The 15,521-nt window shown below is 41.8% G+C and overlaps 1 protein-coding gene across 2 annotated transcripts; it reads left to right on the top strand.

The window, feature by feature from the left end:
• The first annotated feature begins 2,210 nt into the window (after window positions 1-2,210).
• Window positions 2,211-8,805, top strand: LOC111959565 (ribosomal RNA processing protein 1 homolog B). 2 transcript variants are annotated; one of them, XM_023981204.2, is made up of 15 exons: window positions 2,211-2,403; window positions 2,744-2,826; window positions 2,959-3,016; window positions 3,186-3,271; window positions 3,415-3,476; window positions 3,600-3,729; window positions 3,998-4,062; window positions 4,237-4,463; window positions 4,636-4,858; window positions 4,977-4,996; window positions 5,105-5,242; window positions 6,185-7,665; window positions 7,921-8,100; window positions 8,219-8,285; window positions 8,485-8,805. In XM_023981204.2, the coding sequence occupies exons 1-15, from the start codon at window positions 2,274-2,276 to the stop codon at window positions 8,676-8,678; spliced, it is 3,144 nt and encodes a 1,047-aa protein (XP_023836972.1). In that variant the 5' UTR covers window positions 2,211-2,273; the 3' UTR covers window positions 8,679-8,805. The 2 variants fall into 2 exon arrangements, with proteins under 2 accessions (XP_023836972.1, XP_023836974.1); XM_023981206.2 differs by lacking the exons at window positions 2,211-2,403; window positions 2,744-2,826; window positions 2,959-3,016; window positions 3,186-3,271; window positions 3,415-3,476 and having other exon boundaries at window positions 3,656-3,747.
• Window positions 8,806-15,521: the final 6,716 nt, after the last annotated feature.

The following is a 15,521-nucleotide window of genomic DNA, read 5'->3' as shown; positions in this document are numbered from 1 at the left end:
ACAACACAACAAAATGCAACAATAAAAAGAAAATCCTGTCAAGCATGGCGTTTGTCTTCCTTTGGTCCTGGTGTACCAACAAAAAGTGTCATTCACAGCTCACTCAGTTTAGCTCAATGCTGATTGGTTATTGTTATTTAATTTTTTATCAAGGGAGGCCAAATGCTCACTTGGCTTCCCTTGCATTCACTGCTAGAGGCAGCAACAATGTCATACTCTTTCTGACCAGACAGCATCAGATAAATGCCCTACACATACAGACAGAGGGGCGCTGTTTTGCTCGCTCAGATGCTTTCTCCGGTGAGATACATTCAACCTCTTGCAAATTGAAGAACATTTATGAAACACAGAGATGAACGATACATTATTTAGTAATTTTTGGGGGGAAGCCTGGGTTCCCTTGGAACTCATGAATACACGCCAATGAATCCTACTAATTACTACACATGCTTAATTACCTCACTTTTATTTTGAGCCAACTTCGCCTTGGGCTTTGAACGGGGCACATGACTCAAGCTCGGGAGGCAGCCCGGTTCCAAATCAAATGCAATCAACTTTCAGCCAGTGCAAAACATGCCTACACGGGTGTCCGGGGGAGATTAAACGAACCCCTTTTGTCATGACAATTGTAAACAGAAGAGGCAGCAGTCCGTTGGTTTAATTTTTACTTAAGAGGAATGTTTCACAGAGAAACGAGTAGCTAAAGATGTCAGATCAGATGATTTTGATGATGATCAGGTTTACCTTGGTGTGAGTAAAAGTGTGCTATAACTTGTAATAAACTGTGGTTTGAGTCCTGAATTCTGATTGGCTGACACCCGTGGTATATCAGACTGTATACCACAGGAATGACAAAACATTTAGTTTTACTGCTCTAATTACGTTGGTAACCAGTTTATAATAGCAATAAGGCTCCTCGGGGGTTTGTGATATATGGCTAAGGGCTGTTCTTAAGCATGAGGCAACGCGGAGTGCCTGGACACAGCCCTTAGCCGTGGTATATTGGCCATATACCACACCTCCTCAGGCCTTATTGCCCAATTATACAACGGATGGGTCTAATCCTGAATGCTGATTGGTTAAAACCGCATTCCTGCCGGCGTCTATTCCACAAGTTACCACAGGCATTTTAACGTCATTGATTTAGCCGATTTACTCTGTTCCATCTGACTGCGCAATCCACTGTCTCATCAGCCAAGCCAGGCACTTTATGAACTTGATCTCCACTATAAAAAGCATTTAGATAATACCTCACATTTCTTTTAGATTTCGTTTTCAACAGCGGAGATTTGTATAAAACTTGCTCCGACATTTGCAACATTGTTTCAATATTCAAATACGATACCTCTGTGTCGCAGCCAGCCGCGACCGGGAGGACCATGAGGCGACGTACAATTGACCCAGTGTCGCCCGTGTTAGGGGCAGTAATGCGTGCACGGAGGTATGCTATAAGGCTAAATGCAATTAGGGGAAAAACACAGTTCTCAAAAGCGCACCACCAGAGCTGTTGCCAGATAATTGAATGTTCAATTCTCCACCATAAGCCGCCTCCAACGTGGTTTTAGAGAATTTGGCAGTATGTCCAACCAGCCTCATAACCGCAAACCACGTGTATGGCGTTGTGTGAACAAGCGCTTTGCTGATGTTAGGTTTGCTGATGTCAACATTGTGAAGAGAGTGCCCCATGGTGGCGGTGGGGTTATGGTTTGGGCAGGCATAAACTACGGGCAACGAACACAATTGCATTTTATCTATGGAAATTTGAATAAACAGAAATACCGTGATGCGATCTAGAGGTCCATTGTGGAGCCCAATTTTTAAAGGTATCTGTGACCAACAGATGTATTTCTGTATTCCCAGTCATGTAAATTCCATAGATTAGGGCCTTATTAATGGATTTCAATTGACTGATTTCCTCATATGAACTGTAACTCAGTAAAATCTTTGAAATTGCGTTTATGTTTTTGTTCAGTCTATTTCAATTATAAAGATGTTTCTATAGTAGCCTAAGTGTCTCTCATAATTACTGTTCTGGGATTTGCATGTCACTGAGGAATTCTCTCAGTATTAAAAGATTGGGTGGGATTATAAATAGCCTCCATGGACTCTGCCAGGGTAAAAATGACGAGTCAAAGTTGAGTGAACATTGCCGCCCTGTGATGAAATGCAGAATAGCGGCCATATATTTTAAGTGTGAAGTCATCATCCTGCGACGAGGTAAAACGCATGCGAAAAGCTCAGAGAAATGTGTTTCCACATGAATTAGTGGGAACATGGCGCCAATACAACAAGAAGCAGAGATCCAGTTCGCTCAAAGATTGGCATCTAACGAGAAGCCCATGCGGACAAAGGCCATCAAGAAGCTAAGAAAGTATATCAGTGTTAGGTCACAGAAAATCAACGGTAAGGCTAACGGGCTTACCGGGAAATTGGACCACGCACTTCTCTTTTAACATAACGGTGGAAGGGATACGCAGCATGTCCGCCTCATCTCTTCGTATTGCTAGTTTTCTAACCCTTTGATTCGTTTGTGCTTGTTAAAAGATCGGAATTTCACGGTTTAACAATACAATAGTTAACTTGTCATTAGCACAAACAATTATGTAAAAGGTCTTAAGATGTAGAACACATTAAAGAAAAGTCGCACAAGCCCAGTAACGATGCGACCAACAAAGTTGCCAACTTCCTTTTCTAGTAAAGTTAGTAATTTATCCAGTTGTTTCACCGATTGCCTTTTTTCTAGGTGGTTTCACAGGCGACGAGTTACTTAAACTATGGAAGGGCCTCTTTTATTGCCTGTGGATGCAGGACAAGCCACTTCTTCAGGTAACGTCAGTGTCACGCTGTGACCCAACTTATGTGAATTCATGTAAAAAGGTTCAACCATTAGAGTTGATACGCAAGTTTGACAATTTGTGGGTCCAAGAGAAGATTCATTAATAGGAATTGTACCTACAGGAGGAGTTGTCGAATCAGATATCTGGCCTGATGCATAGGTTTCAGAACGTCCAGAGTAGTAAGTCTAAATAAAAAGAAGCTACCATGTATTCATTATTGTCATTTTTTAAATATTTCCTATGGGTCTGTGAACAAATTTTCGGAGAATTGACAGACACTGTACAGAAAGTGTACTCCAATTTGAGATTTGTTTATTTTTTTCATTGACTCTCTAATCCCCTTTGTAGTGTTTTTGTTTCTGGAGACTTTCCTGCAGACCATCAAAAGAGAATGGACTGGCATTGACAGGCTTCGCATGGATAAGTTTTTCCAGGTCAGTATATTCATCCATTAAAATCTTATCAGCTTCTCCTTACCCAATAAATCATCGCATATAGTTGGAGAATAAACTGTGAAAATAATTTGGACATGAAGAAATTACATCGTTACCTGTCTCTTTGTCTTTCTCTGTGACAGCTGGTTCGTTTCGTGTTCAGGAACTCTTTTGAAATGATGAAGAGGAAAGAATGGGAGACCAGGTGGGTGATTCTTTGACCCTAAACATCTGATAAACTACGATTTTGAACTATAATGTCCCTTTAAGCCCTTTTGCACGCATCCTCCCTGTGATGTTCAACTAACTTGTTTTTGTCTTTCTACAGTGTGGTGACCAGGTTTTTGGAGCTCCTGACTGCTCAGGTCCTCCACAGCACCAGCGGAGCCCCTTGCGGGTTGCAGTTTCACATACTGGACCTCTACATGACAGAGCTGGCTGCAGTTGGCTCAGCTGAGGTATAACCTATGGTTACTGTAAGTGCTGATCGAGATTTAGTTTTGCTGCTAAAATTAGGAATATAATTGTGAGGTAATAAATCGATCAATAAATCAGCTTATGAAGGTAGAGACGTGGTATTACTAAAGTATGATACCGATATGGCTGTTATAATAATGGTTAGGGTTTGTTGGGTTTTAGGAATTCATATTGTGTGTGTGAGCTAGTTCCATGCTGAGATTGGTTCCACCACAGTTTAATGATTTAGGGCTTTGGTTGTGATTGCAGCTCACAGCGGCTCAGAACCTGACGTTTATCGACCCGTTCTGCAAAACAGCATCCAAAACCAAAGAGTGAGTTTTACAGGGAACTTTTGTGCGAGGGTTGATAACAGCCACTTGAGTAATACCACTGTCTTTATATATGACCCTCTTCAAATGAATGGCCATCACCCTTTGACTGTTGTTTTAACCCACTCTACGCATTCCCCTTCTCTTTTTCTCCTCCCCCTGTTTCCTTTGTCCCAGTCGGATCCTGCTCAAGGCTATTTGCGGCAGCATCTTCAGTGCCATCGTGGACCAGGCTCCCTTCGCCATTGAAGACCTGCTGAAGGAGGTGAATGCTACAGGTGGAGGGTCTGAGGAGTCTGACTCGGGACAGGCTTCTGAAAAGGAGGAAGAGAAAAAGGAGCCTCCCAAAGGCAAAAAAGCTGCTAAGAAATCCCCCATGAAAACCATTGGAAAGCAGACCAACTGTAGGCATTGAAATTCTGAGGACTAACTGGTAGAGAAATTAGCTTGACTTCCACAAGTCTACATTGCAATATACGGAATTGTCTTATTAATGATATAAGGCCTCTAATTAAAAATGTCCAGATATTCAAAAAAAAATGTAAGTCTTGTCCTCTCTTCCCTTTGTGGTTTTAGGCACCGTATCAACTGAGGAAGATGAAGATAGTCTGGAGGATGAAGAAGATGATGAAATGCTCCATCTGGAGAGTGATTCGGGGTCTGCGATACCAGATGACGGGGGGATCGGACCTGTTCTCCAATTTGACTACTCTGCCCTGGCGGACAGGCTGTTTGGGCTAGCCAGCCGTAGCAACACCCCCAGCCACAACAGACAGAGACTCTACAAAGTCATCAAGACGTAAGTAAACGCACACACTTACCTTAGAATAGCTTGAAATGAATTCAGATTAAGAGGAATTGGTTCAGCTTGTGTATTCTGACTGGCAGTCTTATTTTTCGGTTTTGTTCCCCTGCAGTCTCCGGGACCTCAGTGACGGTAGGAATCCTTATGGTCATAACTATTCAATCACAGAGTATCCCTATTATAGATGTGCAAAGAAGCTGACGTCGCTCTTTTCCTTTTGTCTTCCTCTCGCTCTCTCAGGAGTCTTCCCACAGGACGAGTACCCAGAGGAAGTGTCAACGGATGAGGATGACGATGAAATGTTTGGCAGCAGAAAGAGGATGAAGAGGGGAAGAGCCCTGGAGGAGGAAGAGAGCTCACCAGCCAAGAAACGTAAAGGTACCTCAAACTCACTATTTATACACTAACCTTTCACCTTAAGTCTTTGTTACCGTGATTGCCATAGATATTAAGCGTCTTTGTTTATTTATATATTTTTTCAGTATTGAATGTACACTGAACAAAAATATGAACGTAACAATTTCAACGATTTTACTGAGTTACCGTTCATTTAAGGAAATCAGTCAATTGAAATAAATAAATTAGGCCCTAATCTATGGATTTCACATGAATGGGCAGGGGTGCAGCCATGGGTGGGCCTGGGATAGGCCCACCCACTTGGAGCCAGGCCCAGCCAGTCAGAATTAGTTTTTCAGACAAAAGGGTTTTATTACAGACCTAAATACTCCTCAGTTTCATCAGCTGTCCGGATGGCTGGTCTTAGAGGATCCCGCAGGTAAAGAAGCTGGATGTGGAGGTCCTGGGCTGGCGTGGTTACACGTGGTCTGCGGTTGTGAGGCCGGCTGGACATACTGACAAATTCTCAAAAATTATATTGGGAGGTGGCTTATGGTAAAGAAATGAACATAAAATTATCTGACAACAGCTTTGGTGGACATTCCTGCTGTCAGCATGCCAATTGCATGCTCCCTCAATTTGAGACATCTGTTGCGTTGTGACAAAACTGCACATTTTAGTGTCTTTTTATTGTTCCAGCACAAGATGCACCTGTGTAATGATCATGCTGTTTAATCAGCTTATTGATATGCCACACCTGTCAGGTGGATGTATTCTCTTGGCAAAGGAGAAATGCTCACTAACAGGGATGTAAACACATTTGTGCACAAAATCTGAGCGAAATAAGGATTTGTGCGTATGGAACATTTCTGGGCTCTTTTATTTCAGCTCATGAAACATGGGACCAACACTTTACATGTTGTGTTCATATTTTTGTTCAGTGTTGTTCTTACATCATTGCTATGTCCATATTTTCTACTTCAGGCAAGAAAAACGACTCAAAACCAGGGAAGTCAGGCCAGCGTGCAGCATCGGACAAGAGCAAACCAGCAAAGACACCCGGTGACACCACCACGCGGAAGAAGAGGAGCATGGGAGAAGTGAAGAGTGACGAGCAGAACCGGGTGGCGGAGGAGTCGGAAGTGAAGGCTGAGGCAGACACAACTCCTCCTACAACGGAGAGCGAAACGACAGACGCTATGAAGGCAGCACCTACAGAAGCAAAGACTGAGCTCTCTGCCCCAATAGACTCTGTAGAGGTGGGGGTAAAGAAGAAAACATCTACCCCAGCCGAGCGCACCGATGTTGGGGAGAAGCAAGAGGCTGTCCTGGAGGAGGACGCCTCTCCTATGAAGGTCACTGATACTCCCTCAGAGGTAACTGCCATGGAGACAGAGTATCAATCAGAAACTCCACCGGATATAGTGGTGGGGAGCCTATCATCTGTCATGGAGATTGGACAGAAGACCCAATCCGAGACACCAGAACCAGACAGCACGTCGTCCAAGAAGAAAAAGAAGACCAAGAAGTCTAAAATGCCTGTACAGGAGGAGAAGAAAGCGGTAGCAGAACCAGAGACTAATACAGATCTGCCGGAGGCTAGTGTGAAAGCCACGGAGACAGAAGACCAGCCTGCTCCAGCTACCCAGGACGGAGAGGCTGCAGAGGGGGCTACAGAGCCAGAGAGCGCCCCTGAGACTGCTACTACCAGCACAACCAAGAGGAAGGGCAGGAGGAAGAGCACCAAGCAGGACCCTGAGGAACAGACAACCGTAGAGGAGGTTGAGACGAAGCTAGATGCTGTAGAAGAGATCATGGCCACCCCACTAAAGAAGAATAGGAGGAAGAAGGCTGAACAGAGTGCTGAGAGCACAAAGGAAGAGGTCGCTGAAACAGACTCAGCACCGGTAGACATGACACCAGCAGGCCCTAAACCACTGGCCACTCCAGCTGAGGAGCCTCCAGCTGACGTCCGCATCGCCACCACTTCCCTGAAAAAGAAGAAACTTAAGGCTGCCAAGTCTGAAGAGGAGAGTGTGGAGGTCGAGGGTGAAATGCAGCCAGAAACTGAAGCGGACGTCCTACTTGTAGTCGCTGAGACGGTGCCAGCAGAAGTCGCTACACCAACCATGCTCAAAAAGAAGAAAAAGAAGATGGCTGAAGAACAGAGCGTGGAGGCCGAGGGTAAAACAAAGACTGTGGCAGACTCAAACCGTACACTTGTAGACGCTGAGGCGGAGCTGGTAGAGGTTTCCACACCAGCTCCCCTCAAGAAGAAGAAAAAGAAGGCAGCACTGGTATCTGAGGAGCAGGAGCCAGACACCACGGCAGTGGAGGAGAGCATTGCAGAGGAGCAGCCCACAAAGGTTGACCTGGAGACTCCCGTGAAGAAGAGGAAGATCCTGGTAGTGATAGAGGTCGAGGCTGAGGAGCTGGAGGCTGAGGCAGAGGCTGCTAGAGTCAACGTGAGTTTTAAGTTCACATTTGACTTCACTTCCTAGGCCCAGGTTGAATCAGCCTACCACATTTGATGGATGTCCCCCTCAATCAAATATGCAAATGTTTGAAAGTTAGTTCCTAAATGCATAACCTTTTAATTTTGCTTAAGTGTAGCAGATGTGACCTAGTTAGCTATGTGCTTGTAGCCATTGAACAGGTTTCTCGTTTATAAATTTGTTTGGACTATTGTTAAATTGCTTTTTGTTTCATCCTCTCCTCAGGACAGCGAAGAGCCGTCCACACCGATGAACGCCAAGAAAACAAAAAAGATGATGCCCAAGAAGGCTAAGGGAGGGGAGGAGTCTGACTTCATTACGTTCCAGAGCCATGCCACCATCCCTACACCCATCTTCTTCAAGAGAGCCAAGGGAAGCCCCAGCACATCGTTGTCCAGAAAGAAGGTACTAAACACTGGTTCAACACAGAAGATGCCTATTATTACAGTTACTTCATCACCATCTGTCCTTGTTAACGTCTGTTCACAAATGTGTAATCCCATTTCATCATTTTCTTTCACAGAAGTGTCCGACTCCAAAATCTGAATCCAAGAAGGTTACCTTCGGACTTAACAAAAACAAAACTGCAGGTATGAGGGGGCTGGATAGCACCTTATTTACTCATACAACGGACAAGACCTCTATTATTTTCCAATGTATATACTTTGTTGTCCCGTGTTCAATGATTCATTGATAATCTAGCTTCTGTGTCCTCATTTATTTACAGTTCAATGTTCCATAGTTTTGAGGAGACTTTCCTATTTGTTTTTGCCCGTTTATGATTCCCAGAATTTAGGAAGACCGATCGCAGCCTGCTGGTGAGTCCAGAGGGGTCGTCCAGAGTGCCATTTGACCCCCAGCAGAAACCCCTGTTCGGAGTGCTGAAGTCCCCAGTGGCCTCTCTTACCAACAGCACCAAGAAGAAGACCAAGAGCACCCCGAAAGCCACCCCCAAACTCCCTACCGCTGCTGACTTTTTCTAGTCAGTGAGGAGACTGGTGAGACTGAGGACATTTCCCCCCCTCAGTCCCACCCCACTGTATGTCCACTAGGAAAATATAATCATGAACTGAATGACCACAGAATCTGTTATTCCTCCGTTGGGGCGATATTGATATACACTTATTTTGTTTGTGGAATTATTTCTAATTTTCTATGTTATTTTGCTGTTCTGTGGGTGAGCAAGTGTTCAAATAAAGACCACTCCCTCCTTATAGTGAACATGTCTGACTCGGTGAGCAGCTCAACTCGATTATTCATAGACTTCTGCAAGAAATGTTTTGGCTGTTTGCAAGACATGACAAGTTGGGTAAATCAGAAATGGTCTAGACACCTAGGCTATCAATCTGTCAATTTGGATTGAAGTTTGATTGCCAAGCAGAACGTTTGGATTGACAGACAGGGATGTGGAATATAAACCATAAGTGGAGAAGAGTTGATTTATACAATGATGTAGGTCAGACGGTGTACCACTGTACCAAGAATTGCTGTGGTAAGAATGTATGTCCACGATATAGAGAAGGGTTGAACAACATGTACTGGTTAGGGGATTGTAGGGACCAGCCAGGCTGTTCCGCCTTCTCTTGTAGGCTCTGTCTAGGTTCTTTTCGTCAGGAAATCGATGATCCGTTCTACAATATTCAACTCGAACTGATGAAACAGGTTGAATAGTATTAAATATTCAGCTAAAAGATTCTGAACAAATAACAGCTGCCTCATTTCCATTTTTGTCTCTGAGTTGAAAGTCAATTCAACAGCCCATGGCCAAATCCTGTTTTTATGTAGCTTAGCACAAACTGAAAAGTTTATTGCTGTGATTTGCCCAGTCAGAATTGTAATACTGTATTAAGCATGGCATTAGATGTGCCTCAGCCAAATGCTGAGAGGGAGAAGAAGGCAGACCTTACAGGGAAGAAACAATAGGTTGGCTTGGGGTTAAACACACCCCAGGGTTAAACTGTAATCCTCACAGAAACCATTGTCACCCCCCCACAAAAAATGCAACTCTTTTCCTGGATGCCACTAGTTTGTTTTTATTGAATAAAACAAACATATAAATTCTGCCCTTTTATTTTCCTTCAAAATGTGTTTGCCATAATCAAGGATTGCCAGTTTGCTGGCACAAATGGAATTGCATCAAATACATGTAAACCATGTATTTGAATCCATTCTGCTTCACCCATTACCCCCAATTAAGGTGCTACCAACCTCCTGTGCTGTACTGGGATATGGGGAAACGAGAGGGAGAAGTACAGATAAGGCCCAATCCTCTGGAAAATACCAAGACAGACATAATGTTTCTGGTGAAAAAGTGTTGGAGTTTGATGGACAGGATTGTCCTTTCACTAAGAGCTCCAAATGTTAATGTCAGACAAAAATATAAGCCTCAAATTCAAAGCACTTTTGACCAATGTGGTCTAGTGGGGGATTTGTCTGAAATTAGAACTGAATTGAATGTGCTGACAATTTATACAGTCCACTTATGTTTTCAAATCCAGTGAATACCCACTCATCCAAACCAATTACTGTAGGTTCGGTTAGCTTGCAATTCTGTAAGATCAATGGATGGCAAAAGACACATGGCAATGTTGTAGACACACACACACTGATGTATCCTATAGGGAATTCGTTGTACTATACTTTGCTATGCACAGTCTTGAGAACATCATGTACAATGGATTCACAGTCTGCCTAAAATGAAAGGCCACAAGAACTAAAAGATGTTGCAATGTATCTGAGCTCTCATTTTAAGTGGCCTCATTACCTATGATACACTAATAGATAATCTAATGTTTCTAGTGAATAGTTCAATGTGGTCATTTGCATGATAGTGGAACATTACATTTGCCCTCTGTTCCTCCAAATTTTCAGTTGGAATATCTACTGTCGGTTTCTTCAAGTTACACTATTATTGGTATTTCTCATCTTCTCTCGCTCTGCCACTTATTTGTCATTCTTTCTTCCATCTCTTTGTGTGTGGACATGCTTCATTCTACAGTTACTCCATTTGCTGCACGTGATGACAGCATTACATTTGTTTTTTTGTTATGCAAAAAAAAGAAGTGTTAATTGTATGGGAATGATAATGAAGAATTTAACGCGCAATACAGTTGGCTACATGATTTTGATTATCTGATTTATTTTCAAAAACTTCCCGCCATTTGGTGGTATTGTCTTAAGTAGACAATATTATTTCAGTCGTAAGCAGAGGCACTTTGAGGAGAACCAGCTAAAACGCATCAGTTAAATTCGTGCGGCAAACCACGGTGTGCTCAGCAGCAACGGAAGATGTAACTTTGTTTCAAATTGGGTTTATACGGATGCATTTCGGGTCTAGACGCTTTATCCCTTTATCCATCGCAGCGCTTCAATTTCGGAAAATATTACAAAGAAACAGAAGTAATGTTCTTTGACTACTAACGTTAATATCGCTATGTTGTCTCTCACTTCAAATACATGTGTTTGTGTAATCCACCTGCGGTTGTGTAGGTTTTCTAATCGTACCAGGACAATGCGCACAACCCATGAAGATTTAAAATAATTGAGGTAGGCTAATAACGACGTTATTACAGATAATTTAAACCGCAATTGAATAATTGTACATTTTAGATATTTGAACAGTTCTCAACGCATTCATAGGTAGGTCTTAGTTGTCTTGTTTCGCACGTGTTGCTTGCTATTTATTCATTTGAGGTTATGTAGTAGACCACTGAATTACAATATTGGCAGTGTTATTGTTTTTGTTTCTATGCTATATAGTCACGTCCTTCATACAGAGTCTTATATCCTTATTTATCATTTTTATTCAGTAAGGCTCTGCATTCATTCAACTACTGAATTGTATCATTCAATCTGCCACACAGGACTTTCTTTATAAAGATGACCACAGAACGTGTATGTGTTTCCATTGGAGTGCTGCTGTTTGCCTTTTTGTCTTTCTCCATTGTTCAAGGTAAGAGATGAAACATGGTTGCCGTTAAATGGATGTTAAACCCAAAAGACACAATCTGTCAGGGGCTGGTTAGTGGATACCTGCTGCATCCATACCTCATATTGAATGTTGAATAAGTATTTTATTTTATTTGTGATTCACAGCTGCTATGTGCCCCACAGGCACTGCAGCTGTAACTGATTGAGGGATCTGAAGAGAAATTACCCAATGGGCTCTGAGGAATTTGAATTAGGCCTATGTTATTATTCATCCTTGTTGAAACAAATCAACCTATTTGGTCAGGTCTACTTCAAAGCTGAGTAGGTGTTGTGTCCCACTTTAAAATCCACTCAGTTTGCCTGTATGTCCTAAAATACCGTTACAGCTTTGGTTGGGGAAAATGTTAAATTGTTATTTTTTTATTTAACCAGGAAAAGCCCATTGAGAACCAGAGTCTCTTTTTTCAAGGGAGACCTGGCCAAGAAGGCAGCAACAATCAATACATTACATAATTAAAACATACAACATGATCCAGCCTAAAAAATGCACACTCAGTAACAGTGTCCCATCAATATTTTAAATTAATTCAGTGGCACTAACATATCTAGATGAAGCATGGATTATAGAATATTCCATGCCTCTGGTGCACAAGAAGAGAAGACAGTCTTGCATAATACTGGGAATGTCCTGGGGACTTTAAGTAGCAACCACCTAGCAGACCGGGTATGGTAACTGCTGGTGGTGAAGGAGACCAGACTACAGAGGTAAATGGTCGTGTGGGGTGTTACCGTTGACCAATGAGGGGATTCAATTATCTGTTTGCACTGGGTGAAAAGTGATTACATTTGTTTTGGAACTGTAGCCTAGGTTAGATTAAGCACATGTAGTGATGAGGACACTCTTAGAAAAAAGGGTTACAAAAGGTTCTTTGGCTGTCACTAATGGATAACCCTTTTTTGTTCCAGGCAAACCCTGGTTGGTTCCAGGTAGAACCATTTTGGGTTCCATGTAGTTCTACATGTAGTTCTACATGTAGTTCTACATGGAACCCAAAACAGTTCTTCTTGGAACCAAAGGGGTTCTACATGGAACCAACAAGGGTTATCCTATGGCAGGGGTCGGCAACAGGCCCGCAAGTGATTTCTTTTGGCCCCCCAAAGTTTTTTTTATTCAGCAAAAAAAAATGTTTAGTCAAAAAAGACTAAAATCACTAGGAATTCAGCAAAAAATGTGTTTAATTTAGAAATCTGTTCCCAAGAATCTCCATGAATAAAAAAAGAGACATACGGGATCGTGTCTCAATGTTATAAAGGTATGAAATTGTTATTTTCATATACAATCTCTTTTTGGGCTTAGTTGTGGTCAATTTGCAGTGTACAAATTATTATAATTCTGTTCCATCCTCCCGACCATCCACTCCAACAAAAATTGGCTTGCGGCTGAATCTAGTTGTCTACCCCTGTCTTATGGGGACAACCTAAGAAACCTTTTAGGTTCTGATAGTAACTTTTTTTCTAACATGCTGACCAGACCGGACACGCGAGCATCGCAAAATAAATTTAGAAATCCATGTCATTCAATTATTGCACCCACACTGCTCGCGCCCGCCAACGAGCGTCTGCGATGCCAAGGGCTAAAATAGAACTCCTCTCTATTTCTGACGCAGATCGCGCTGAAAGTCCTGCCTCTCCCATCTCCTCATTGGTTTATAGAAGCAGGTACCCACGTGCATCTCCTCATTGGTTATACGCACGTGGGTGATTGAAAGACGAAATGTTTTGCCGTTTGTCGTGGTAAAAGTGTAGATGCCAATCACCATATAAGTTCAAAGATGAAAAGGCCTGGAAGGAGGAGATGACTAGAAACGATTCGGTTGGCCGTTTTATGTGTGGATTAATTGTCGGAGTAGAAGACCTTGTGCATTTCAGGTAAAATAACAACTCAATGTTTATATCCCAGGACAAATTAGCTAGCAACAGCAAGCTAGCTAAATAGGACAAATTAGCTAGCAAGTGCAAGCTAACTAGCTAAATTGCCATACATGTTTAATGCTTTTCGACCTGTCCCCAAATTAATGTCATTGGTTCAGAGTTTGTTGTGATATTTTAACCTGCGTGTCATGATCGCGTTTGGTGTAGGGGTGCACAAAATAAATGTATGCACGATGCACGCGCATGGGTTCCGTGTAAGAGTGTAGGATTCAATTTTTTTCACATGCAAAAGTGATTGCTTTTGATAAAAACGCTTTATCTGTCTTCCCAATGAAAACATGTTTGGAAATTCTAACATGTTTTATGAAAAATATATGTATGTTTCTGGATAATGCACCATGCACTGTAACTGAAAATTGTAAATTATACGGCAATTTGGGGTATTATTGACAGTAAAATACTCTGGAATGTTTTAATGCAACATACTGTAAATTATGGTGCATTGTGGGAAAATGTTGTGGGTGGGAAGAGAATTGTTGTATTCGAATTGGTACTGTAATTCCACGCCACAAGATACAGTACTGTATCTTTAGAGCACCAATAACCTTTTGACCGCTAGTGGGTGCATGGTATTTAACATATTTTGAGGTGTACCTTATAAGAGGCTGTATTTGTTGCACCTGTGAGTGAGAATGCTGTATCAATTTTGAATAGGGGGCAGCAAGTCGTAAACCTTAAATGGTTGAGCATTTTGCCATGTCCTTTTGGTCTGTTTTTCCCTGTAATCGCTGCCAGTTTGGAAGCCTTTGTTTAGGCCTCTGGAAGTGCAAGTGATATAAAACACCAAATATTCATTAATATACTGTAATGTGTAAACACCTAGCAGCCAACCTGCTTGCACCAACCCCTTTTAATTACAGTAAAATACTGTGAAATACAAACCCCCTCCCCTCAATGAATTTCATCCATTCATTCATTCCGATAACGGTTGCATTGACTTTTTTACAGTATAATACAGTACATTTTACGGTATTGTACTGTGTCATTACACAGTACTTGCTTTGATACCGTATTTATATTACAATAGGTGTACTGTAATATAAATCACAGAAGTTTACTTGCGATGAGTTTCCTGGAAGCTGCTGTCAAATTCACAGTACCCTTATGGAACAACCACATGAATTTCACGTGATCACGTGACATTAATGTGATAACGTGACAATATATAAAAGAAACATGTGATAACATAAAACGACACATTTGAAAACATAATCTCATGTAATGTGACAAAATCGGGATGCTACATTTAAACATGTAATACCATAAAGAAACTACAGCATCTAAAAGTTTTTCACATGTAAAACTGCAAATTCGATTTTCACATGTGAATAACTGACCTCACGTGTCTTTTGTTTTCACGTGTCTCTTTTTGTTTTCAGCTCAACGTGTAAAAACAGCTAAAGTATTTCACATGTGATAAATGTGATTTTCACATGTGACACTACACATTTAATGTTTTTTGTAAGGGAAGTAAATAAATGATTTGGGGGTTTTAATAAGGTAAGTGGTATGCTGTACAGTTAAAATAGTGTAAACATCTTCAAATCAATATGATTACATTTGACATGATCACTTAGTGATGACTTTCATTATGACCCCACCTGGGATTTAAACCCACAACCGCTGGATTTGGGGTACGCCGATCTTTCTGCTGTGCCATGAAGTCTAGCATTCTCAGAAGTCCCATACAGATTAATGATCTATAATTCATCTATCCACAAAAGAGTGCCATCTGCACTGGTATTTCAGTTAAACTGACTATTCTCTCATCATTGATGTAATTGACTTATTTCAGCAATTTGAGGAGTTTCTGTATAGTTGTCTAAGGTTGGTTGGTACTCTGTTTTAATGTTACTCCTGAATCACTACGATAAATATAATCGTTTTTCTAGTGGTCCAAAGTG

Source organism: Salvelinus sp. IW2-2015, linkage group LG36 (genome assembly GCF_002910315.2).
Source record: "Salvelinus sp. IW2-2015 linkage group LG36, ASM291031v2, whole genome shotgun sequence".
Taxonomy (NCBI): domain Eukaryota; kingdom Metazoa; phylum Chordata; class Actinopteri; order Salmoniformes; family Salmonidae; genus Salvelinus; species Salvelinus sp. IW2-2015.
Note: the sequence above shows the minus strand (reverse complement) of the source record. Positions and strands in the feature narration are given on the sequence as shown.